Here is a 23,494-nt window from a genome sequence, read left to right as displayed (position 1 = left end):
GCTTGTCGTCAGCTGCCGCATCTTTTAATCCTTCTCCTTCTCCTCCTCGTCCAGTTCTCCTCACTCTTTTTCTCGTCGTTTGGAAAAAACACTTTCCCGGAAGTAATAATTAAATTCAGCGCTTTTTCTGACACAATAAACTTTGAATTGAATTGCATTGGATTGTCACATCAAAACTCGATCGGTTAAAAACTGATTTATCTTCGATTATCACAAATGACTCTCTTTAAGAATTCATATGAATTCACAAAATTCTTTAGCAATAGATATCAATCAGTTCTGATTATTTTGACTGAGAAAAAATTTAATTTCTTTCGTCAACATAAATCGATGTTATATGAAAAACTGATACCGCTGCAGCGCAACATATTCTTCAAATTATTTTGACAGTTCGAGAAAAACGGAAAAATATTGAATTCGGGGCCGAAAAACTGTGAAATTGGTCGAGTAAAGTTTGAAGAGGAATGAAAAATGAAAATATACGATAGTGCTAGGCTGTAACTCCGCTAGGGGTCGGTAGGGGTGACCCCTATAGGACGATCTAACCAAACTCACCTCCCATCTTAAAGATCAACTTCTCGTGGTACCTTGTTCGAGGTGGAAATGTCGTCTAAATCTCGGTCAAACTCGGCTGAATCCAGAAATCAGCGAAATAATAACCAGATGACTCTGTTTGAATCTTTCGGGAAAACTAAAAAAACCCAGCGCCTCGCAAAACCTAAAACTGGGTTTAAACCCGGCGAGGATCCCGTAATTGTGATTGTTGATGATGAGAGTGAGAATGAAGGGAATGATGAAATGATCAAATCTACCAATTCAGAAAAATCACCTTATTTTAATGTGGCTGAAAATAATGGACGTGATTTAAATCTCAAACATTCAAAGCGTCCTGCAGCTGCTGCTGGTGCTGCTGCTGCTGCTGCTGCTGCTGCTGCTGCTGTGGGTGGAAAATTGAATCTCTCTAAACGAAGAAAGCTTTCAAATTCAGCTGCGAATTCAGCTGCGGATTCAGCTGTGAATTCAGCTGCGGATTCAGCTGTGAATTCAGATCATTGTGAAGTTATGTCGATTAAAAATGGAACTCGTCCAATTAAAAGAAGTTACGATGAAAATTCGTCAAAAACAATAAAAAACGTCAAACAGCAGAAAATATCTTTACATGAAAAACGCTTAAATCCTGACGAAAATTCGGAACCACAAAATTTGGAAGATTGTGCAAGGTTAGATGATTGTCAGATTGTAGAAGGTCATACGATGAATGCACATGATCGAGATGGTCAGTATTTAGAGGAGGGCGACCAAAACAATGGACCTGAGCCCTCTGAAATCCAACCCGAGCAGCATCAGAACTCATCCGCTGAAATCCAACCCGAGCAGCATCAGAACTCACCCGCTGAAATCCAACCCGAGCAGCATCAGAACTCACCCGCTGAAATCCAACCCGAGCAGCATCAGAACTCACCCGCTGAAATCCAACCCGAGCAGCATCAGAACTCATCCGCTGAAATCCAACCCGAGCAGCATCAGAACTCATCCGCTGAAATCCAACCCGAGCAGCATCAGAACTCATCCGCTGAAATCCAACCCGAGCAGCATCAGAACTCACCCGCTGAAATCCAACCCGAGCAGCATCAGAACTCACCCGCTGAAATCCAACCCGAGCAGCATCAGAACTCACCCGCTGAAATCCAACCCGAGCAGCATCAGAACTCACCCGCTGAAACCCAACCCGATGCTGATGCTGTAAATGAAGAAAGTTCTGATGATTCTGTTCCGTATTTTCTCGAAAACTTTGCATTTATAATGAAAACAGTGATGAATAATGAAAACTACGGGTATTTATTAAACGACGCCGATCGTGATTTCATCAAAGTTTTTGATTCCGATTCGTTTCTGACTTTAAACGATAAAAAACTCTACGTGAAACTTTTCCAGCGTAAACACAAATGGATTCTGTTAAAAAAGATAAAATATCCTCGAATTGGTTTGAATTTAGATGGTAATTTGGATCGTTTGGTCAGCGCCGGGTTTCTGCTGGATGAATCTCAGATATGCGATGTTGATGAGTGTTTGCAGGTTTTACCAGCGCCTGAATTGAGAACAGTTGCCGCATCCCTGAAACTACAGACTGATAAAACATCCAGAACTCAACTTGTTACTGACATACATAAACATGTGACGCAGAGAAATATCGGGACAATGTTCGGCTTTAAAAGTGACATCAAACAAACTGTTTTAAAAAGGTAGGTTCATCTTAATGTGTTAAACAGTTATTGGGTTTCGTTGTAGATGTAAACAGTTATTGTTTTTGTTGTAGATGTAAACAGTTATTGGTTTTGTTGTAGATGTAAACAGTTATTGTTTTTGTTGTAGATGTAAACAGTTATTGGGTCGCTGCTATAAACTCGTCTGTGAACCTCGTTCTGTGTTTCTTCGACTGATGATGCTGTTCTCTTTGAGTTCGTCCGTCTCGGCAGATGATACCGATCACAACCAGCAGGGGGAGCAACTGTTTCATCTGTTACAGGTCAATCGAGGGCACCTGGTCTACCCTACGTACACACTGAGTCAAAACCCGTCCAGGATATTCCGATCGAGAGACGATTTGATCAGATACCAGGTAAAGGAAAACTCCATCAATAAAATATTGGATCCAGGAATCAATTATTGAAGATATGAATTGTTTGTTTATTGTAGAATTGTCTACAGATGGTAATCGATATGAAATCGTTTTTGGATAAACATGAGTTTGAAGCTGCTGTTGATATTCACCACAAAACGACGACTGAATTCACTGAGATTATTCAGGATAAAGATCTCCTCAGGTACTGAATTCACTCCGTCTGATATATCACAGTGTTAATGATGTTATTTTCAGTGTTTGGATCAGGATTATCTATAAGGATTAGGATTATCTATAAGAATTAATGATTATAATATTTTATTACAGACACGACCTTGAACTGGTGTCGTATTTACGAGTATTCAGTGTAGTTAGTGTGTGTATGAGATTGATGTATCACGGAGTTGAAGCTCTACAGAAACTGAAGAGATTTAACGAGGCTGTTTTAACATTACGCCAACTACTTCAAACACGTGATTATTGTTGGCTGTACCGGGGTCAGTGGTGGGACAGATTAGCCTTGAATCTCGACACACATTTGAGAAAACCAGTTCAGGTACGAATCTAAATGAACGTAGCTATCGTGATTTAATAAGGTCTTCCTAGTTTCTCCTTCAAATCTCCCTTGAAAAATCGTGCCTGTCACCACCGCAAGCATCCAATAGAATCCAAGATCCAAACTATCAAGAACAAGCATCCCCATCTGATAGGTGCATGCTGCTAAGGGGAGACCACTGACAATTCAATGAGCAGTTGTATCTCAGGAGCTGGTGAAGCTCGACTGCAGGAGTGCCAGGCCACACAACACTCGTTTCATTGCTTTATCATGAATTAATTAAGTTTTGTTGTGTTTTGAATTAAAGGCTTTAGAAGCGATAAAACGCGGTGTTGAGGACAAACACGTTAAAACAGGACGCCGTCTGTCGCTGTATCAAAGAGCTGAGAAAATCTGCGCCGCAAAACACAATTCAAAACTGAGTAAAAAGTGGAAGGATGAATTTAAACAACCTGAAATCAGGACGGCACCGACGGTAGAATCGCATCTCACACAGAACTCTGTTTAAACTCATACAAACATTGAATTTAATCTTATTGTTTTAGGTGACGATCGAAGGACAGCTTTGTCCTAAAGAACTTCCCGGTCGTAAAACAGTTTTTGTCACTCGGCAGACGTCAGGTGAAGGTGAAGGTCGCGATGATATGACTGTATGCAGCGTGGAACAAGTAGCTTTAAAACATTATCAACAACAGCTCGGGTTCGATCAAGGTCAGTCTTCAAAGTCGACATGATGGTTGTCTCAAAAAATCCCCCTATGACATCATCAAATTATCTAGCCTACTACTGATTTGATCTATAGACACTTCTAGAAAAGATGTCTGATTCCTATGATATTGCTTACGAATTTTCAGCCACTTTTACGCAAAAGTGTCGATTTCCAATAACTAGAAGTGAAATAGATGATGTCATAGGGGGATTTTATAGATAGCCAGTGCGGTAGTGGTTGGTATCACCGTGAATTGAGGATATGTATTGTAGGTCTACACGGTGAAGGCTCAACATTCTGTACTCTGTTCGCTCTGTTTAACTGGGATATCATCTTCAAACCTGGAATACCCGATACTTTCTATACGCCCTACCAGATGGCGCCACTAGACATTTACTCGGAAGAATTCTACCAGAACAGAGTGGTAGACTTTGACATCCGGTTACGAGAAATATCTGAGGCGTCGAATCAGGTACTGATGAAATTGAATGCATGTATTGTGTGTGAAGCTGTAACTCGTGATTTTAAACTTTACTCGTAGGTTTTATGTGATATAATCGATGAAAACTGGAATCAATATTACGGAGTTTCTTGTGTCGGTTTAAATTGGGAGTTATTTTCATCTGTAGATCACGTGAAGGTGAGTATCCTGTTATCTGGTTCTAACTGTTGGTTCTAATTGGGTTCGTGATGATACGGTTGTTTCTCGTTATAGGGTCTGGTTCGGTGTTTAGGTGGTCACAATCTGTCCGGTATATTCAGCCGTCAAGCACGTGACTTTAGACACACGCGTTCAGGGTTTCCTGATTTAACTGTTTGGAATACAACGACTGGTTGTTTAAAGGTAACGCACCACACCACACCACTCACACTCACCACACGCACCACACACCACACACCACACTACACACACGCACCACACACCACACACACACCACTCACACTCACCACACACCACACTACACACACCACACACACACACACACACCACACACACACGCCACACACACAACACATGCCACACACCACACACACACCACACACACACCACTCACACTCACCACACGCACCACACACCACACTACACACCACACACACACACCACACACACACCACACACATCATTAATGACCTGTGTTTTATTATGTAGCTGGTAGAAGTTAAAGGACCCGGCGATCGACTTTCAACCAAACAGATTTTATGGTTAGATCATTTTCTACAACTGGGTATTGACGCCGAGGTGTGTCACGTGACAGGTACTTATAAATAAACTCCGCTATCATTCTGCCTCGGGTCACGTGGTTGCGCATTAATGCGTCATGTTTTTATTTTTAGGCGTTGGTTCTAAAATGATCAGAAAATAGAAGCGTGTTTCCTGAGCGTGGCCTTGACACTGAACCACGGCTCTCAGTCCGGCTTATTTTCATTGCGGGTTAAAGATTGAGCTTGAAGAACAATGAATGAATAAATTCACAGAGTTTATTTGTGATATGAGAAATAAAATAGAAAGTTTATTTTTAAAAATGACGTCTTCAAGTTGTCGAATTCTTGAAGAAGCCTTTAAACCGGGTTTCACTGGGTTCGAACCTGTCTGTTGACAGCGGTTTACGGCACGCTATCTCTCACCTAGCAGACAGACGGTACGAGACTCGAGACTCCTGCGAGTACAGGTAGCGCGGAATTGACAGACAACCAGTTTAACTTGGTGAATAATTTAAGGGATTCTCTGAATAAGTGTAGAAACAGAAACGATTTCAAGGAACGGGTCTCGTGTGAACAGGAGGATTTACATTCGTCAGTCAGCGGGGGTTCGAATCCCAATTCCCCAAGAATAGTTTACTATGTTCTGTCCGGTTTAGGGTTAGCATTGTATAATACTGAACTCAAGTGAACTCTTAAGCAAGGAAAAAAAATTAGGCCAACTCGTTTAAATTGACTATTCAGTAAATAAAGGCTGTTTTTCTGAACGCCTCGAACGGGCACGTGTGCACACGGTCTATGTACTGTATGATTCGGCTACAATGATGTATAACAGACGCCTCTAAAAAAAACTCGTCCAGTTAACGCGTCAGAAGCTCGTACCGGGGGAAGATGGAATATCAAGAGTCGCGATTCAGGGATAGACCGATGATCGGTAAGAACCAGGTGTGTTGTAAGCACCTTTTATCATTGCCGCGGATATTTGCTGATTTTTGACAGATTCTTGAGAGGAGGGGGTGTTCGTATAGGAAGCTTGAAAATCTTGAAAATTTAGGGAGAATTTCCGTTAATTTACGTTGATTTAAGCTGTTTTCGGATTAAAAGACCGAATAATTTAAAAAAAATTATTCACTTTTTATCATTACATGTATTTAAAAGTTTTATCAGTTAATCTTCTCGAAATGAATTCAATTTTTTTCTCCTCTTTCTCCTGGTTTTTTATGTATTGTATCGTATTGGTTCTATAGCCACTTAAACTGCTCGTTGACTATCAAACTGTCAGGAGATGAAGATGAACACTTGACTGAGAGTGTGACTAGGCGACCCGGTGACAAATGCGCTTTAATTAATTACCCGTATCGACAATATCATATAAATCAGTTATATATTGCCGCGGCGATTTGGTCCAATTTCGTTAAAGAAAACGAATTGAGATTCGATAGGTTGTATTGTAGGTCAGGCCCAGCGCTCTGATTGGTTGGATTGTAGGTCAGGCCCAGCGCTCTGATTGGTCCTCTACTGTTTCAGGTATTGTCGCTATAAGAGCAGCGCCCGAAAATCGTCAGATGTTTGGCGATCAGGTGATTTACGGTCACATGGTGCGATCTATAGAGATGGGCGGTTCACAGGTCTGCCCAATATGGTAAGTAACCTGTGGCAATCGAGGATCCACCAGGTGGCACACGAGTCGCTTGTGTACCCCGATTACGATTTTAAAATTCCATGAATATTTCCATTAGGAATATAAAACTATGAAGCTTAGACCCGAGAAAATTGACGCGTTATTGTTAAAGCGGGTCTCGTTACAATGAACAAGGACTACGCGTGTCGCCATCTAGTAGGAAATGTGGTACTATTTTTTATAGTGGTGTTCTGTTTTTAGGTCCGACCAAACGGATGAATATTACGACAAAATCATACAGAACATCAACGGGTAAGTGACGACACCTGGTGGTCGGGTAAGTGACGACACCTGGTGGTCGGGTTAGTGACGACACCTGGTGGTCGGGTAAGTGACGACACCTGGTGGTCGGGTAGGTGACGACACCTGGTGGTCGGGTTAGTGACGACACCTGGTGGTCGGGTTAGTGACGACACCTGGTGGTCGGGTTAGTGACGACACCTGGTGGTCGGGTAAGTGACGACACCTGGTGGTCGGGTTAGTGACGACACCTGGTGGTCGGGTAAGTGACGACACCTGGTGGTCGGGTTAGTGACGACACCTGGTGGTCGGGTAAGTGACGTCACACGGTGGGTCGGGGACAGACTTTAAACCTTTACATAAATCCAATATTTTTTACAGTGTTGTTTTTCCCGGTTCATATTCAAACGATCCTCTCAATTCTCTGTACGCGAAAACCACTCACAGGATTCTACAGCGGGTCATCAAGGTTTGTTTGTTTTCTAATTCTCACTTTAGAAGGAATTATCCCGAAAGGGTAAATCCTGCAATAGCTGCCTTGCGGCTGTGTTTGATACATGAAACCCCCGTTTATAGCTGCCTTGCGGCTGTGTTTAATATATATTTTTCTATCGTTTTTTATTTTGCTCAGTTGAACGACAGTGGGACATATTTTCCAGTTCTCGGATTTTGTGCTGGGATTCAAGTTTTCGTTTCATTCATAGTCGGTGTTAATATAATGACTGCACTCGATGTGAAGCCTGTTTCATACCGCACAAAACTACATCTAGAAACTGGTAACCGTCCGATAAATAATGTCTGCTGCTATAAATCTACTTATGACATCATCAGATTACCTTCAAGTAATTTAGTCTATAGAGCCCGCAGAACCATGGCTGAAAAGATCCAATCACTTGTGGGCAAATTGATGACGTCATCTTGAGAGGCGGCCATCTTGAATAAAAGAATTGTTGATTATTTTTAGATTTATCGAACAGCCGTTTGATGAGCGCTCTTTCTGAAAACACGATCAATTCGATGTTTGAAGAAGAATCACTTTTCCATCACCATAGATACGGGATAGCTGTGAAGGTGACATCCTCCTCTTACACGTGGCGCCAGTATCGACATCCATCATCATCACGGTTCGAATCCCTAATTTTAAGACTAATTTTATTCTTTTCTTATAGGATTTCGATGCTTACGCGGAGCTGGGCGAATTCTTTCACGTCGTTTCTACATGTACAGCTACCGTCAGTAGCGGCAGCGGCAGCAGCAGTGGCAGCAGCAGCAGCAGCAGCAGCAGCAGCGGCAGCAACAACCATTACTATCCACTGAAACTAATCAACACTATCGAAGGTGAAGCATTGGGCTTTATCCTCGGGGAGATCCCACAGGGAGGGAGTATGTAGAAATTGCATTATTTTCAAACGTGATTAAATGAACTGATTATTTTCTGCTGATCTGTTTCAGCTAAACGGTACCCGTTTTATGCCACTCAGTGGCACTGCGAAAGAAACAGTTTCTACTCGAGTTTAACTTACGGATTCAAATGGAATTTCCGGTATAACGCGATAGATCAAGAAATCTCAAATTTCTTCACCCTTGAAGGTTAGTGTTATCACTCATCTTCGCTAAAATGTCGAACCCGCAATAACATAGACCGAAGAGGCTTATCTTTACACCAATCTAAGCTGATATTAGTTCTACAGCAAACCTTTATGTAAGACCAATATTAGAGACCGATGCCAGCCTAACCCTAACCCCCCCTCCCCCCGGTGACCCTCCTCGAAGGTCTGACTGTGTATCTAATCTATTTTCAGCTTGCAAAAATGAGCATCGTTTCGAAAGCGTAGAAGAAGAGACGGCTTGTTTAATTGATAATCCAGTGAGCTCGAAAATTCAGTTTCTACCCAGCAGAACAGTCGCTTACTTTAAACTGTAAAAAATAAATTAATTTGAACCGTAAATTACTGGTTTGAAAGTAAATTACATCCAGTCTATTGTGTGAATGTTATATTCGTCTGAGTTTTATTTCGAATGTTTTTCCCTGTTCCATTCTGAACCAGAAGAGGCTTTTTTGTATCAGTAATGGCTTCCTGACTCGGAATCAAGACTATTAGAAACTGATTAGAAACTGTAGATTTAAGTAAGGGTTTTTGAGTGTATCAACCACACCTGACTGGTCACCAGTCACCACACTTGACTGGTCACCAGTCACCACACTTGACTGGTCACCAGACACCACACCTGACTGGTCACCAGGTCACCTCACTGACCAGACAAACTTACAATTACAGTCAGTCACTACCGATCTATGGCTAAGTGGTTAGCATGCTCGGCTGGTATGTTGGAGGTCGTGGGTTCGAGACCTGCTAGGGTTAGGGTTATGGGCCAGCTAGGGTTAGGGTTACGGGTGACCTAGGGTTAGGGTTACGAGCTGTGCGTTGGGCGTCTATTTTGGGGTCTGGTACACCTGCTATTTTGATTATGATTAAGCCCTAATTTTCACATTTTTTATGAGTTATTATGTGTAAATCAAGCCTGGAACTGCCCATCTATATATCCTTACCCTAAACCCGAGTTTCCCTTCTATAAATCTGTTGTGATGATAATCACTATGAGTTTTATGACATGTCACTTTGAATGATGATAAAGGTTGCCTGGATGTCGCGGCTGGAGGTCGCGGCTGATGTATAGGTCAATGCTCTGCTGAAGTTTCAAACTGCGACCAAACAATCATCTCTTCATTTATTTCCTACTGCTATAAATTAGTTTCTCGAACTGACGTTTATCGACGCGTCTACCTACGCGACTTGTCACCTCATACACCACCAGTCTACTGGAGGTAGATCGGACGCGTCTACGCGACTTGTCACCTCATACACCACCAGTCTACTGGAGGTAGATCGGACGCGTCTACGCGACTTGTCACCTCATACACCACCAGTCTACTGGAGATAGATCGGACGCGTCTACGCGACTTGTCACCTCATACACCACCAGTCTACTGGAGGTAGATCGGACGCGTCTACGCGACTTGTCACCTCATACACCACCAGTCTACTGGAGATAGGTCGGACGCGTCGCGGGTCACTATACAGTCTGTTCGGATCTTACTTTACAGAGTTGGACTCGCTTTAAATCGAATAAAAAGTTATATAATTTTCATCGTATGATAAACTATATAATAGTAGATAATCAGTGAATATAGAATCAGCTCCAGTAACGTTACAACCGATTCAGTATCTAGAATCTGTTGATGGTAGTTTGGAAAAAACAGCAAAATATGTTAAATAAAGCAGTATTTCTGATTGTACTGGTTATATTGGGATTGGTAACGGATAATTTATTTGCGGCACTTCTACTCGACGGTTAGTGATTCATTTAGATTTATCCCTATACTATTTTTTCATGTTTAATATCATTAGATGTTTGGTAGAGAGTTCAAATAGTTGGAAATCTATAGAAGCAAAAACAGTACAAATCTCGGTTTCTAGTTTGTATGATAAATTCATTAAACTCATTCGAAAATGAGATTTTTATTGTTTTTGCTTCTATGGATCTTATATCATTATATAACCCTAACCCTCCCCTCCTCAAACTCAACCTCCCCTCCTCAAACTCAACCTCCCCTCCTCAAACTCGCCCCACACTCCACTCGCCCCACGCCCCACTCGCCTGATCAGTTGATTGTAACTAAGCCGATTATCAGCGCAATAATATTAATATTACAGACACACTGATGATCGATCACGTGGTTTATAGAGATGATTAATGATCGTCTGAGTTTTTTCTAGAATTGTGAATATGAAATGAGTTTCATTCAAGGTTTGTGTATCTGAGACAGGTCTCAATCTGCAGCCTCCACACAATCTAAAGATGAAAAGCTAAAGCCACTGCTGATGTATTTAACGAGCACCTGGTGTTCGGTTAATGTTTATTGAACTGATTTTTAATCGTTCCGTTGAAACTGGAATCGTGGCTACATCTTAAACCTTTAAAATACCGATAAAATCAATCACACTTGCTCCCCCCTCTCCCTCCCCTCTCTCCCCTCCCCATCTCTCTCTCTATCGTGGCGACATAAGAAACATCAATTGTCACATTGACCTTTGATTAGACTGCGCACGCAATCTAGTTTCCGTTGAACGCATTAATCGGTGGTTTAACAAATATCCTATTAACACGATTCAAAAAAACCGTTCAACCGTCATTAAGCCGTTACATTGCAGTTTGAAAATTCAATTATGTAAATTAAACAGGTTTTTAAACTATTTACAGTAAAACTGTTCGCGTAAACTGCCAGTGGTTGCTGACGTCGTTTTGATTTCCCTAGAGTGCGTTCTAAAATCATTGTTCCGCACACAAGTGACTCTCTACCAGAAACATTAATTATACATTGTTCCATTACACGCAGAACTATTTCAACAGATAAACGTTTATCGTTGTTGTTGTTCGCTACTTTGGCAACTACACGTATATATGAATTGTTGAATAGATCGCACCGAGGTGATTACTGCTGTAGTCGCTAGGCGTCGCTGCGAGGAGAGGTTACAATCCCATATAGATTCTGTTCTAGTCACCACACTGCCTGCTTTCACCTAGAACCACGTGTCCGGGTGGTTGGGTACACTACAAATGTCTATTTCAATTTCTTGACTTGAGAGCTTATCATATGAGGTATATCAGGATCGTAGAGCAGCCTCACTGTGGATACAGACACTTCCAGTACTTAGAGAATACCTGTTCAGACTGGGACCCCCTCCCTCCCCCTCTCCACGCCCTCTCTCCCCCTCTCTCCGCCCCCTCTCCCTTTCCTCCCCTACACTAAATGTTAAAGCCATCAATTAATGATGTTACTTATTCATGTGCTTCAAAACCATTCGGCGCGAAATATTAGGTAAGGCAGCAAATACAGTGTATATATGAAGAGTCATCCTGGAATAGCAGTGGGGGGCTGTGAGGGGCTGTGAGGGGCTGTGAGGAGCTGTGTGGAGATGTGTGGAGCTGTGTGGAGATGTGATGAAATCATTGAGTGAAACTGCGTGTAATTTATATCATGAATATCGACAACAAACTGTAATAAAGAGTTCTTGAAGTCACAGTAAATAAATACATCAGAAAATACTCTTCATTTGCTGCACTGACGACTGACTGGGACATACTGAGCAAATCAAACCCGTACAACACTGTACAACTAGATCTACAGTCAAATCAAACCCGTACAACACTGTGCAACTAGATCTACAGTCAAATCAAACCCGTACAACACTGTACAACTAGATCTACAGTCAAATCAAACCCGTACAACACTGTACAACTAGATCTACAGTCAAATCAAACCCGTACAACACTGTGCAACTAGATCCACAGTCAAATCAAACCCGTACAACACTGTGCAACTAGATCTACAGTCAAATCAAACCCGTACAGCACTGTGCAACTAGATCTACAGTCAAATCAAACCCGTACAACACTGTGCAACTAGATCCACAGTCAAATCAAACCCGTACAGCACTGTGCAACTAGATCTACAGTCAAATCAAACCCGTACAACACTGTGCAACTAGATCCACAGTCAAATCAAACCCGTACAACACGATGCAACTAGATCCACAGTCAAATCAAACCCTCAAACTATTCACTGGCCACAAATAGTTTGTAGGTTGAACTGCTAGAAAGTGAAGTTTTCTACAAAGTTTGGATACCTGTGGTCACGTGTTATCGATATCTTGACGAACATATAAAACATCACATTTTATACTGTTATACTGTATGTATCTCGCATTCAGAAATATATTGATGATGATAGTTTGAAATATTAAATGCACTTGTGACGGTAACAAATCATGATATATCAAACTCATGAAGACAAGCATCATTATCACTATTATCATTATCATCAACGCAAGTGATAGATATTGTGTACTCATTTCGATGTTTTTACTGGTTCTACAGTTCCGTCGAAGCTGGTAGTAAGTAATGAAGGTAGTCTGTGTATCAGCGCTGACCTTGCCGCCGGTAAACTCGTATTGGACAGCTGTAACGCGGCTCCTGTATTCAGTAAAGATGGCAATGGATGCTGGAAACTGAACGATAACATTTCTACAAACCCTTACGTCATCACAAAAAGCAATGGTAACAATAAACCACTGGAACTAGGAGCGACCTGTCAGAGGTGGCAATTTACTGCCAATCAGATAATCAACCCTTCCTCATCGAAAACAGTCGACTTTCAAACTCGTATGTATCAAATCATACAATTTGATATCACCGAAATATGTTATCGAGGAATCTCAACCGTTTTAACCGTTGAATATTTGAAATTCAAATTCGTTTTATTCCGTTATTGTTTCCAGAAACGATCAACGCACCAGTCATACAGAGTAGCGGAACTGGTGCAGTTATAACTGCGACTTCAGCTACTGCGGGTGAGTAGGCTCTGGCAGTGGAGGATCCGCTAGGTGCGCTAGTAGTTCCAAAAGGAGATTTTGTGTTTTGGCGACATTGCCAAATAATGTATTTTTTATATTAAAAAAAACAACATCTTTTGTCCATATGTCGATTATAGCAATTTATGACCTTCTCTCTCAGAAACTTTAAAGGTTTTATGATCGGTAAATGAGAATCAACGTTCTCTTAAAAAAGGTAGGAATTTAAGATCTTTAATTTCTAAAAGTTTGATTTGAACAGCAGAATATGCACAGCCGATGGACGACGAGTTTTAAGGTCATTTGTAGGTAAGAACGTCTCGAATGCGCATTTCGGAGTTCAACAGTTCTGTAATGATTTGTCAATAACATAATTAGCCACGGTGGATTAAACCAGGTCGGGCAGTGACAACTGGTCAGTGACAACCGGTCAGTGACAACCGGTCAGTGACAACCGGTCTGGGCGGCGATTTTCAGCGATCAAATCTAACGACTTTTCGCCCGTTACTTGACACACACACGCAGTATTGCAGTGTATATATATAGATTAGGTATAGCTGTTGTTTACAAAGCGTGAAGACTTCATATTATATTATAATGGTTTATACTGATCAAGGAGAAATGGTAAGTAAGAATCTTTTACCCTCAAACAACCTATCAAACATTGCATTGAGACGAGAAAGCTCACTTACCAGGGCCAGGTTTCATAGTTAGTCGGTTATCAGTTCATTTAAGAATGTCATCGTCTTGCGGCCACAAAACGTCAATTAGTTTATTACATGTATACTGTCCATATGCTTTATCGGGCATTGTTTTCAATACGGGGTTAGTGTGGCCCTCACCCTCCCCCTCCCCTCCCACTCCCCTCCCCCTCCCCTCCCCCTCCCCCTACCCCTCCCGGTACTGTGTGTTAACACTGATGTTGTGCGTGTGGTTGTGTTATTTAAGGTTGATGTTCTCACTGAAGAAAGTATTTCCCGTAAGTTATAATTAATTATCAACACTGATATAGATGTAATTGATGCTTCTTCAGTTTTCATGTAATTCGAATATTCTCTGGAATGTTGTAGAATTTAAGGATGTATTTTCGTTGTTTGACCGCGATAGAAGTGGTTATATAACGGTCACTGAGCTGGGTACAGTTCTGCGTTCACTGGGACAGCAGCCCTCAGAGGCTGAACTACAAGAGATGATCGCTATAGGAGATGATGACGGTAAGACATATACAGCACAGTAAGTGAGACCTCACAGTTAGTGAGACCTCACAGTTAGTGAGACCTCACTGTTAGTGAGACCTCACTGTTAGTGAGACCTCACTGTTAGTGAGACCTCACTGTTAGTGAGACCTCATTGTTAGTGAGACCTCACAGTTAATGAGACCTCACTGTTAGTGAGACCTCACTGTTAATGAGACCTCACTGTTAGTGAGACCTCACAGTTAATGAGACCTCACTGTTAGTGAGACCTCACAGTTAGTGAGACCTCACTGTTAGTGAGACCTCACTGTTAGTGAGACCTCACTGTTAGTGAGACCTCACTGTTAGCGAGACCTCACAGTTAGTGGGACCTCACTGTTAGTGAGACCTCACAGTTAATGAGACCTCACTGTTAGCGAGACCTCACAGTTAGTGGGACCTCACTGTTAGTGAGACCTCACTGTTAGTGAGACCTCACTGTTAGCGAGACCTCACAGTTAGTGGGACCTCACTGTTAGACCGCTAGCTCTAACAACCTTCTAGCTATCCTATCCTAATTTGCATATGATATTTAAATTTCTAATCGGTTGCTAGGTAACGGTACGATCGATTTCCCGGAGTTTCTGAAGATGATGGGGCATCAGGAAATGCAGAAGTGTAACTTTTTGAAAGAGACGTTTTCTATTTTCGATAAGAACAATGACGGATTCATCAGCCCGTACGAGTTAGGGTTAGTTCTACAGAACACTGGCGTTAAACTGAGTGAAGATGAAATAGAAGCTATGATTCAAGAGGTTGATACTAATGGAGATGGATTGATTGATCTTGAAGGTTAGATGATACCAGTCGACATAGTTCTTAGATACTTCCACAAAATATGTCTGCCTCTACATAATCCCCCTATGACATCATCGAATTACCTAGATACGGATAGAACAGTCAATAGAAAACGGAACGACGAATAAAGATAAATTGTTTAGATTTTGTATTTTTTTCAGAATTTGCTCGTGTTATGAAGAGTTGAAAACATTGAACAGGAAACGACGAGAAACAAGAAACAGCAGCTGAAATTCATAGGAAAAGAAGATTAATTTATTTATTACGAGTGTAAATAATTTATTTATTTTGAATAATAGTTTTCTATACGATACAAAATCCGGATGTTGCAATAAATATAAATTAAATATATATTGAATAATAAACGGTTTAGATTGGACTGATTTTATACAAATATTTATGCAATAGACTTTAGAAGTTTAATTAATGAAATGTTTTACATCTCAGCGCGTTGTACATAAATATTGGAGATTCCGCCACAATTTAATCCATTTCTGGTTTATCAGATTCTGACTAGGATTTTATCAACTTTTTTTTAGAATATTTTTGATCTGGACGGTTCAGATTTTAACGGATGGATTTGGCACTAATTTTTAGCTTCATCAATTGTAAACATTCTGGATCCAGTTCCACAGTTTTAGATCTAGTTCCACACTTTTAGATCCAGTTCCACAGTTCTGGATCCAGTTCCACAGTTAAGGACCCAGTTTTACTCTAGACTCAGTTACACATTCGGGACTCAGTTCCACCTAGACCCAAAGTTCTGGATGCAGTTCTATACAGTCTGTACTCAATGAATATGGATGGATTTGTCCATGAGTCGTTTCTAAATACCGCGAGTTTCTATGGAAACATACGACTCAGGAGCAGCAGGGTACTGCTACAGATCACGAGTAAATTAGCGGTTAATACTACAGCGCCCCCTGCTTGTTTCTCTCTACCGAACGCTTGACAAAGTGGTCCCTGGCAAGTGGTCGTACCTGAAAAAATGTATAACAGGCATTGATTTCCATTCTGTTATGACACGTTGTAAATGAATGAAGGGTTCGTGGGTTGGAACCTGGACTGAGTGTAACGTATTGAGACATTGTCACACTAATTGAGACAGGGAGATGGGAGCTATCTCCCTGTGTTAGACCAGGGAGGTGGGAGCTATCTCCCTGTGTTAGATCAGGGAGGTGGGAGCTATCTCCCTGTGTTAGACCAGGGAGGTGGGAGCTATCTCCCTGTGTTAGACCAGGGAGGTGGGAGCTATCTCCCTGTGTTAGATCAGGGAGGTGGGAGCTATCTCCCTGTGTTAGACCAGGGAGGTGGGAGCTATCTCCCTGTGTTAGACCAGGGAGGTGGGAGCTATCTCCCTGTGTTAGACCAGGGAGGTGGGAGCTATCTCCCTGTGTTAGACCAGGGAGGTGGGAGCTATCTCCCTGTGTTAGACCAGGGAGGTGGGAGCTATCTCCCTGTGTTAGACCAGGGAGGTGGGAGCTATCTCCCTGTGTTAGACCAGGGAGGTGGGAGCTATCTCCCTGTGTTAGATCAGGGAGGTGGGAGCTATCTCCCTGTGTTAGATCAGGGAGGTGGGAGCTATCTCCCTGTGTTAGACCAGGGAGGTGGGAGCTATCTCCCTGTGTTAGACTAATACATACCGTATAGTTTAATGTAGGCGCTATTTCTACCGAGTGGTGATTTACCCTCACACGCATACATCCCGAAATCACCAGATTGTACGTTCATTATCACTAAAGATGTCCATTTATCTCCTTCCAGTAAATCTGAGGAACCTTTAGGGAATGTTTCAGATATTGAATGCTTCGAGTCGGTTGTAATGAGAACCCGATCATTACCGGATGTCAGTTTGTACCAGTTGATATCCGGTTCTGGAAAACCTGAAATTTGTAATAGCAAAACAGGTCAGTCAAGAGACAAGTCGTCAAGAAGAGGAGGGGAGAGAGGAGAGAGAGGGAGAGATGGAGAGAAGGAGAGAAGGAGAGAGGAGAGAGCGAGTGAGAGGGGGAGGGGAGGAGAGAGATGAGAGAGGAGAGAGGAGAGAGGAGAGAGAGGAGAGAGGAAAGGAGAGAGGAGAGGGAGAGAAGGAGAGAAGGAGAGAGGAGAGAGTGAGTGAGAGGGGGAGGGGAGGAGAGAGATGAGAGAGGAGAGAGGAGAGAGGAGAGAGAGGAGAGAGGAAAGGAGAGAGGAGAGGGAGAGAAGGAGAGAAGGAGAGAGGAGAGAGCGAGTGAGAGGGGGAGGGGAGGAGAGAGATGAGAGAGGAGAGAGGAGAGAGGAGAGAGAGGAGAGAGGAAAGGAGAGAGGAGAGGGAGAGAAGGAGAGAAGGAGAGAGGAGAGAGTGAGTGAGAGGGGGAGGGGCGGAGAGAGAGGAGAGAGGAGAGAGGAGAGAGGAGAGAGAGGAGAGAGGAGAGAGAGGAGAGAGGAAAGGAGAGAGGAGAGGGAGAGAAGGAGAGAAGGAGAGAGGAGAGAGCGAGTGAGAGGGGGAGGGGAGGAGAGAGATGAGAGAGGAGAGAGGAGAGAGGAGAGAGAGGAGAGAGGAAAGGAGAGAGGAGAGGGAGAGAAGGAGAGAAGGAGAGAGGAGAGAGTGAGTGAGAGGGGGAGGGGCGGAGAGAGAGGAGAGAGGAGAGAGAGGAGACTTACCTTTAATGACACAATCCATAATACTCTTGTAGTTTTTATCAGGCATTTGACCGATCTCGTGTCTAAACGCTTTAGCTGCTGGTGTGAAGTAAACAATGACTTCAATATCGACTCTAGATGTCGGCGGGACTCTGTTCTCAGCATTACACCTATAAACACCTCGATATTCCTTAGTAATATTCGTTAAAGTGTAATAATTTCCCTAAATAGAACAAAAACACAAAGAAATTGAGAAACTCATCCAAATAATGTTTTTTTTGAGATGTTGTTTTTGTTGTAGTGTGTTTTACCACTTCTTTATATTTTCCAGTTGGGAGAAGATCACCATTGACTCGAGTCCAGGATATTTCCGGATTCGGAATTCCTTCGGCAAAACATTTCAGTGTAATGTTACTGCCTTCATTGGCGTAGATCGGACCCATCGAAGATAGAGATGTGTCAATCATCGGTGAGCCTAAAATACAATTCGTCAAATTCGTATAAATATGGGATTCGAACCTAATCCGGTGACATCAGCGCGGTTCAGTACGCGATATCAAGGTCGTGAAGTCATCGCGTGTTTTTCTGAAATGAATACATTCATTTCTATAGAAACCAGAACGCGGTACAAATATTGCTGATACTGGTGGTTTTTTGGAAGTTCCAACTTGCAAAATTCATAGCACATGTTTGTGTTGCGTCCTAGGACTCGTACAGAAATGAAATTATTCTGATTTCCTCCAAACATAGGACGGTTTATACTTACGTTGAACGACTAATGAACCATCTTTGAACGGTGAATCGACGACATTAGGAACAGCTATTTGACACCTGTATTTACCGGCATCTTCCTGTTGTACAGACCTGATCACTAACACATACTGCTTGATGCGTCCTGATTGACGTTTTAATAATATCTCGTACTTGTTTTTACCGTTCGATACCGGATAATTAATGATGTTTATTCCCGTATTTGTGGCCAATGGAACCATGTTTTTAGGTCCAATAATACGCCACCAGTGAACCTACAAACAACCGAGAATATAGACATATTATAACCCCGAACCCTCATTTCACCTACAGATAAACATCTTTTATCATAAAAACATCTCGAAATTTAAGAATTTTACGTATTTCGAAGTAAAACGCTTTCCACAAATTCATTCATAATCTAGAGGTTTCTCGTGGAATAAACACATTTCCCACAATAACTCATATTTCTGGATTGATTGTAAATATTTTTTGTACAAACAAAATCAAAAATTCTTAATTGAAAAGGTTTCATACAGACACTAAGGTTTACCCTCCGGCAATGGCCTAGTCCGACAGAACCGGTCTAGATTTACCCTACCCCACCCTCCGTGGCACTGGCCTAGTCCGACAGAACCGGTCTAGTTACCCTGCCCCACCCTCCGTGGCACTGGCCTAGTCCGACAGAACCGGTCTAGTTACCCTGCCCCACCCTCCGTGGCACTGGCCTAGTCCGACAGAACCGGTCTCACTGAAATCCTTTCATATTTTAATCATATCGAAGGAACAAAACTTAATGTCACTAAAAAGCAGCGAAATGATTCCTGGTGGAACCGGTTTATACTAGATTTCAATCGAGCTCCACGAGTTTCAATAGACGCATTTTTTGTGCTGATTTTAACAAAGCTTTCGTACGAAAATAAACAGGCAGTAGTTAAACACGGTGGAGATATGACTGTACATCATGGAGCTTCGGGTTTCTTAAAGCCTTAAGTTTTTATGCGTCTTGAACCGTGTTAAATATTGACGAAACCATGAAAATCTGACACTTAGAATGAAAAATAAAATTGCGACATATTCGTGTAAATGGATAAAGTTGAAATGTTGATTAAGCCAAATTCCATCTCTACCTCAACGACATATTTCATTTTTCCATTCTCATTGTGCTGAGATTTTATATATTTACTGCACACATAACTCTTACCGGATAATTAAATGGATTCGAAACTGTGCAGTTCAAATAAGCGGTGGCTCCCGTGTGAACTATCTGACCTCTGATACTCTTCGTGATCACAGACTGGTCCCGTTCAGCGCCATCTATAGTGCAGAACAAAGAGAACATTCTAATTAGGATGCCTGAAATTGATACTTCTATCTTCAACACAATACAGGGGGAGGGGGAGAACCAATTCCGTAGTCCTGGGTTCTAGGTGCCCTATAGGTGGTTCCAGGTGTCCTAGGTGGTTCTAGGTGGTTCTAGGTGCCCTAATTGCCCTAGGTGGTTCTAGGTGGTTCTAGGTGGGTGCTCGATATCAGTTAACGCAGTAGGGAAGCTCACTATCAGTGGATCCCAACACAAACTGACCGAGTTTAACTAGATACCTTCTCAAATACCAAAAATAACAATTCCAGCCCTCTCTGGTTTACTTTGGTTTAAAATTCTCATTATATGTCGGTAAACATTTATAGAAATGAGTTCGGTCGTATTTCAATGATTGTACAAATATAAGTGTTGTATATCGTGGTATTTCACTGTTGTATTTCTGTCATTCAATCCGCAGTTTTTAACCTAATTCTAGTCTAACTCTAGTCCATTCTGGTCTAACTCTAGTCCATTCTGGTCTAACTCTAGTCCATTCTAGTCTAACTCTAGTCCATTCTAGTCTAACTCTAGTCCATTCTAGTCTAACTCTAGTCCATTCTAGTCTAACTCTAGTCCATTCTAGTCTAACTCTAGTCTCACAATTATATATTTCTCTAAAGTTTAAAAACTATTCGACGAATAAAATAACGGTGAAAAACTATTCAATCATTCTTGACTTATTAAGACAGGTTTGTAAATATCGTTGATGTCGATTTTAAGTGCTTCGTTTTGCGCTCGATTTGAGACATGAATATTCACCTGGAACCTACGTTATGAGGCTCTACTCTCCGCGGTGAGGCTCTAACCTCCGCGGTGAGGCTCTACCCTCCCCGGCGAGGCTCTACCCTCCCCGGCTAGACTCTACCCTCCCCGGTGAGGCTCTACTCTCCCCGGCGAGGCTCTACCCTCCGCGGCAAGGCTCTACCCTCCCCGGCGAGGCTCTACCCTCCCCGGCGAGGCTCTACCCTCCCCGGTGAGGCTCTACCCTCCCCGGCGACCAGAGAGTCCAGTATTCAAACCTAAGTGAGACTCATATCTCACTGACCGCGACGCGGACTCAGACAATAAGTTCAGACATCAAACACCCGTCAAGGCGGTAAATTTATGACCGGGTCATTTAACAACAGACATGAAACAACTTCTATTAATCATTGTAAATCTAGGTTCAGATGTACTCAATGTTTATTGGTAGAGGTTTTACCTGTTACTGTCAATAGAAAGAGGACGGCCAGTATCGGTCCCAATAACACGATATATTTCATCATTGTCACGTGACTCTTATCCACGTATCATCAGTTTTTGATTCTTGTTACTGAAACAAAATATTTGAACATTTTAGATTTTTGAATAAAAACCATGTATTAATTTGTGTGGTGTTGGTTCTTGAACAGGGTGAGAATTTGCGCTGTCAACCCCCCCCCCCCTCCCCTCCCCCTCAGGGGTAGTCGAGAGGGAGGTGACCTGATGACTGATGCTACCTATTTTGAATATAGAATTTATTTCAAAGATTGTTTCGTTCATTATCAATTTTAGATGTAAACGAAGTTCCGCGATCCACGTAGAATCAGCAGCTCCCCCGCACCCCCTACCACCCCCCCCCCCCGCCCGCCCGTGCGTACAGGTTCCAGGAGGAAGCCATGTTACACAAACACCGTCACAAACAGCACCTAAAACACAACGATTTAAACATCTTTAAAACGACCTACCCGATAAAAACCAGATAGAATATCAATGATGCATCCAAATCGGAGTCGATATCAATAAATAATTGACAAATCGGTCAGCATTAAATACCAATAGTAACCAGTAGTACTAGGGCGGCTCTATTACAGTCTGTTCCAAATAACGATGAAACTACAGATGTCGCCAACCGACTGATTCAAAACATCACGCATGCGCATATCGTGAATAGATTATGTATTAATTCCTAGGCACCGGTTTAACGGCAGCGGCTGTGGATACAGTTCCACCCTTAACTCCTCTATACACTCAAATTACCATTCAAACTCCACACATTCACCTCTCAAACTGTGGAACTGTGGAACTGGGTCCACATTTATAGGAGGCAGTTTGAATTCGAGCGAATCTAATTTTGCCTCATCTGAAAAAATTAGTCTATTTTCTAAGTCACTTGGTCGATGAATTAATTCCTTTTTCTTATGTTGTTGCGCATGCGCAATGCTCATGTGACCTCATTACGATATTGTTTATACTTGAAAAAGAGGAAAAAAATGATTCAAGCAAAAACTATTCGATTGAATATATAATAAATACTAAAAAACTGGTCCTGAATAGCACAAATCTAGACTTTGTGTATCGGGGCCTCCAATTCGAATCTGCGCTATTAGATCATTACTATAACAGCTATGTGTCAGTTATATTGGCCGCCAAACAGTTTCACAATTATCAACAATATCAGCAGAATTACGAAAGTTATTCAACAGTCATTGAAAATGAATAGGTCGTCAATAGTAACTAATCATAATTTTACTGAGTCATCAAAGTCTTTAAGAGAAATTAGTCATTTACAGAATTGAAGAATGAAAAGGTGGCCGGATTAAACTCTGTAAATATCGGTGACCAATCTGAACGATGTCTCTCTCCTCATATTTCAAATGACGTCTAAAAACCTAGACAAACATTCTTCAATTCGGCTCGAATTTCAAGTCTCATCATGACCTATATTTATTACATCTATTTATCGAAGATATTTGAACGCAATAAGTTCTTCAGACCACAGACAACCGAAAAGGGCGAAGACCCTTTATTTATAACCGGTGTCGTTGACCTGGATTACGTTAGAGTTCGAGACAACAACAAACATGAACAATTCTGAAGGGTCTTTGATTTTTTGCGCAATAATTCTTGAAATAGTTAATATTCTTGAAATATGTATACATTTTAGAAAGGTTTTCTCCTAAAAAACCAATTCAACAAAGATAGCTGGAACTTAGACCCTCCCAAAAGCAACGTACCTTTTTACACCATACGATGGCGTTTGACTAACCCACCAGCTGTCTGCAGCTCGAACTAGGATGGGGTATCTCTGCCTTAATTAGGTGTGTTATCCCCCAAACCTCTATCTCTCATCCTAACTTTGCATTAATAAAGACATTTCGAATCTTACCCAAACCTTTATCCCTTAAATAACAGGTTTATAATAGACAATTATATAGAAATTACCTCTTGAGTTTTTTTGAAGGGTAAATCCTGACTATGAGACGATGTCCTTTAGAAAACACGGTTCCGCCGCCGCCGCTGCCGAACTGAGACCCGTTCAGCGCCTGAGAGGTCTAAACTAGTC

General features: G+C 41.9%; 4 protein-coding genes and 1 long non-coding RNA gene across 6 annotated transcripts; 4 read left to right on the top strand and 1 right to left on the bottom strand.

Moving 5' to 3' along the window:
* The first annotated feature begins 990 nt into the window (after positions 1-990).
* On the top strand, positions 991-5,380 carry LOC141911846 (fanconi-associated nuclease 1-like). Its single transcript, XM_074802914.1, has 11 exons — positions 991-2,243; positions 2,374-2,620; positions 2,698-2,825; positions 2,951-3,179; positions 3,487-3,654; positions 3,725-3,890; positions 4,161-4,360; positions 4,430-4,528; positions 4,604-4,732; positions 5,039-5,144; positions 5,224-5,380. Exons 1-11 carry the CDS (start codon positions 1,063-1,065, stop codon positions 5,250-5,252), a joined length of 2,682 nt encoding a protein of 893 aa, XP_074659015.1. The 5' UTR covers positions 991-1,062; the 3' UTR covers positions 5,253-5,380.
* Positions 5,381-5,979: 599 nt separating this feature from the next.
* LOC141912167 (gamma-glutamyl hydrolase B-like) lies at positions 5,980-8,326 on the top strand. Its single transcript, XM_074803382.1, has 8 exons — positions 5,980-6,022; positions 6,616-6,730; positions 6,971-7,021; positions 7,391-7,478; positions 7,641-7,785; positions 7,974-8,080; positions 8,179-8,230; positions 8,262-8,326. The coding sequence occupies exons 1-8, from the start codon at positions 5,980-5,982 to the stop codon at positions 8,324-8,326; spliced, it is 666 nt and encodes a 221-aa protein (XP_074659483.1).
* A 6-nt stretch (positions 8,327-8,332) lies between these two features.
* On the top strand, positions 8,333-8,918 carry LOC141912363 (uncharacterized). Its single transcript, XR_012620148.1, has 3 exons — positions 8,333-8,347; positions 8,462-8,599; positions 8,812-8,918. It is a non-coding gene; the product is annotated as an uncharacterized LOC141912363 (long non-coding RNA).
* A 1,359-nt stretch (positions 8,919-10,277) lies between these two features.
* On the top strand, positions 10,278-15,725 carry LOC141912166 (uncharacterized). Its single transcript, XM_074803381.1, has 7 exons — positions 10,278-10,362; positions 12,950-13,234; positions 13,351-13,422; positions 14,339-14,401; positions 14,493-14,636; positions 15,213-15,449; positions 15,617-15,725. The coding sequence occupies exons 1-7, from the start codon at positions 10,278-10,280 to the stop codon at positions 15,640-15,642; spliced, it is 912 nt and encodes a 303-aa protein (XP_074659482.1). The 3' UTR covers positions 15,643-15,725.
* On the bottom strand, positions 15,637-23,494 carry LOC141911852 (lachesin-like). 2 transcript variants are annotated; one of them, XM_074802921.1, is made up of 8 exons: positions 21,897-22,044; positions 21,392-21,502; positions 20,032-20,144; positions 18,844-19,102; positions 18,389-18,552; positions 18,099-18,300; positions 17,099-17,338; positions 15,637-16,435 (listed from the first exon to the last, which is right to left on the bottom strand). In XM_074802921.1, exons 2-8 carry the CDS (start codon positions 21,453-21,455, stop codon positions 16,299-16,301), a joined length of 1,179 nt encoding a protein of 392 aa, XP_074659022.1. In that variant the 5' UTR covers positions 21,456-21,502; positions 21,897-22,044; the 3' UTR covers positions 15,637-16,298. The 2 variants fall into 2 exon arrangements, with proteins under 2 accessions (XP_074659022.1, XP_074659021.1); XM_074802920.1 differs by lacking the exon at positions 21,897-22,044 and adding an exon at positions 23,374-23,494 and having other exon boundaries at positions 15,638-16,435.

Source organism: Tubulanus polymorphus, chromosome 10, assembly GCF_964204645.1.
Source record: "Tubulanus polymorphus chromosome 10, tnTubPoly1.2, whole genome shotgun sequence".
Lineage (NCBI taxonomy): Eukaryota > Metazoa > Nemertea > Palaeonemertea > Tubulaniformes > Tubulanidae > Tubulanus > Tubulanus polymorphus.
This window is presented reverse-complemented; position numbering and strand designations above follow the sequence as displayed.

Bases quoted from the DNA above. Each gene is read 5' to 3' on its own strand.
- LOC141911846 (XM_074802914.1), top strand. From the start codon at position 1,063: ATGTCGATTAAAAATGGAACTCGTCCAATTAAAAGAAGTTACGATGAA. The intron at 3,655-3,724 runs GTAGAATCGCAT...TTATTGTTTTAG, and splicing joins AAATCAGGACGGCACCGACG to GTGACGATCGAAGGACAGCT. The intron at 5,145-5,223 runs GTACTTATAAAT...TTTTATTTTTAG, and splicing joins CGAGGTGTGTCACGTGACAG to GCGTTGGTTCTAAAATGATC.
- LOC141912167 (XM_074803382.1), top strand. From the start codon at position 5,980: ATGGAATATCAAGAGTCGCGATTCAGGGATAGACCGATGATCG. The intron at 6,023-6,615 runs GTAAGAACCAGG...CTACTGTTTCAG, and splicing joins CAGGGATAGACCGATGATCG to GTATTGTCGCTATAAGAGCA. The intron at 7,479-7,640 runs GTTTGTTTGTTT...TATTTTGCTCAG, and splicing joins TTCTACAGCGGGTCATCAAG to TTGAACGACAGTGGGACATA.
- LOC141912166 (XM_074803381.1), top strand. From the start codon at position 10,278: ATGTTAAATAAAGCAGTATTTCTGATTGTACTGGTTATATTGGGATTG. The intron at 13,423-14,338 runs GTGAGTAGGCTC...TGTGTGTTAACA, and splicing joins TGCGACTTCAGCTACTGCGG to CTGATGTTGTGCGTGTGGTT. The intron at 15,450-15,616 runs GTTAGATGATAC...TATTTTTTTCAG, and splicing joins TGGATTGATTGATCTTGAAG to AATTTGCTCGTGTTATGAAG.
- LOC141911852 (XM_074802920.1), bottom strand. From the start codon at position 21,455: ATGATGAAATATATCGTGTTATTGGGACCGATACTGGCCGTCCTCTTT. The intron at 18,553-18,843 runs GTAAGTATAAAC...ATTGTATTTTAG, and splicing joins TGGTTCATTAGTCGTTCAAC to GCTCACCGATGATTGACACA. The intron at 17,339-18,098 runs GTAAGTCTCCTC...TACAAATTTCAG, and splicing joins TATGGATTGTGTCATTAAAG to GTTTTCCAGAACCGGATATC.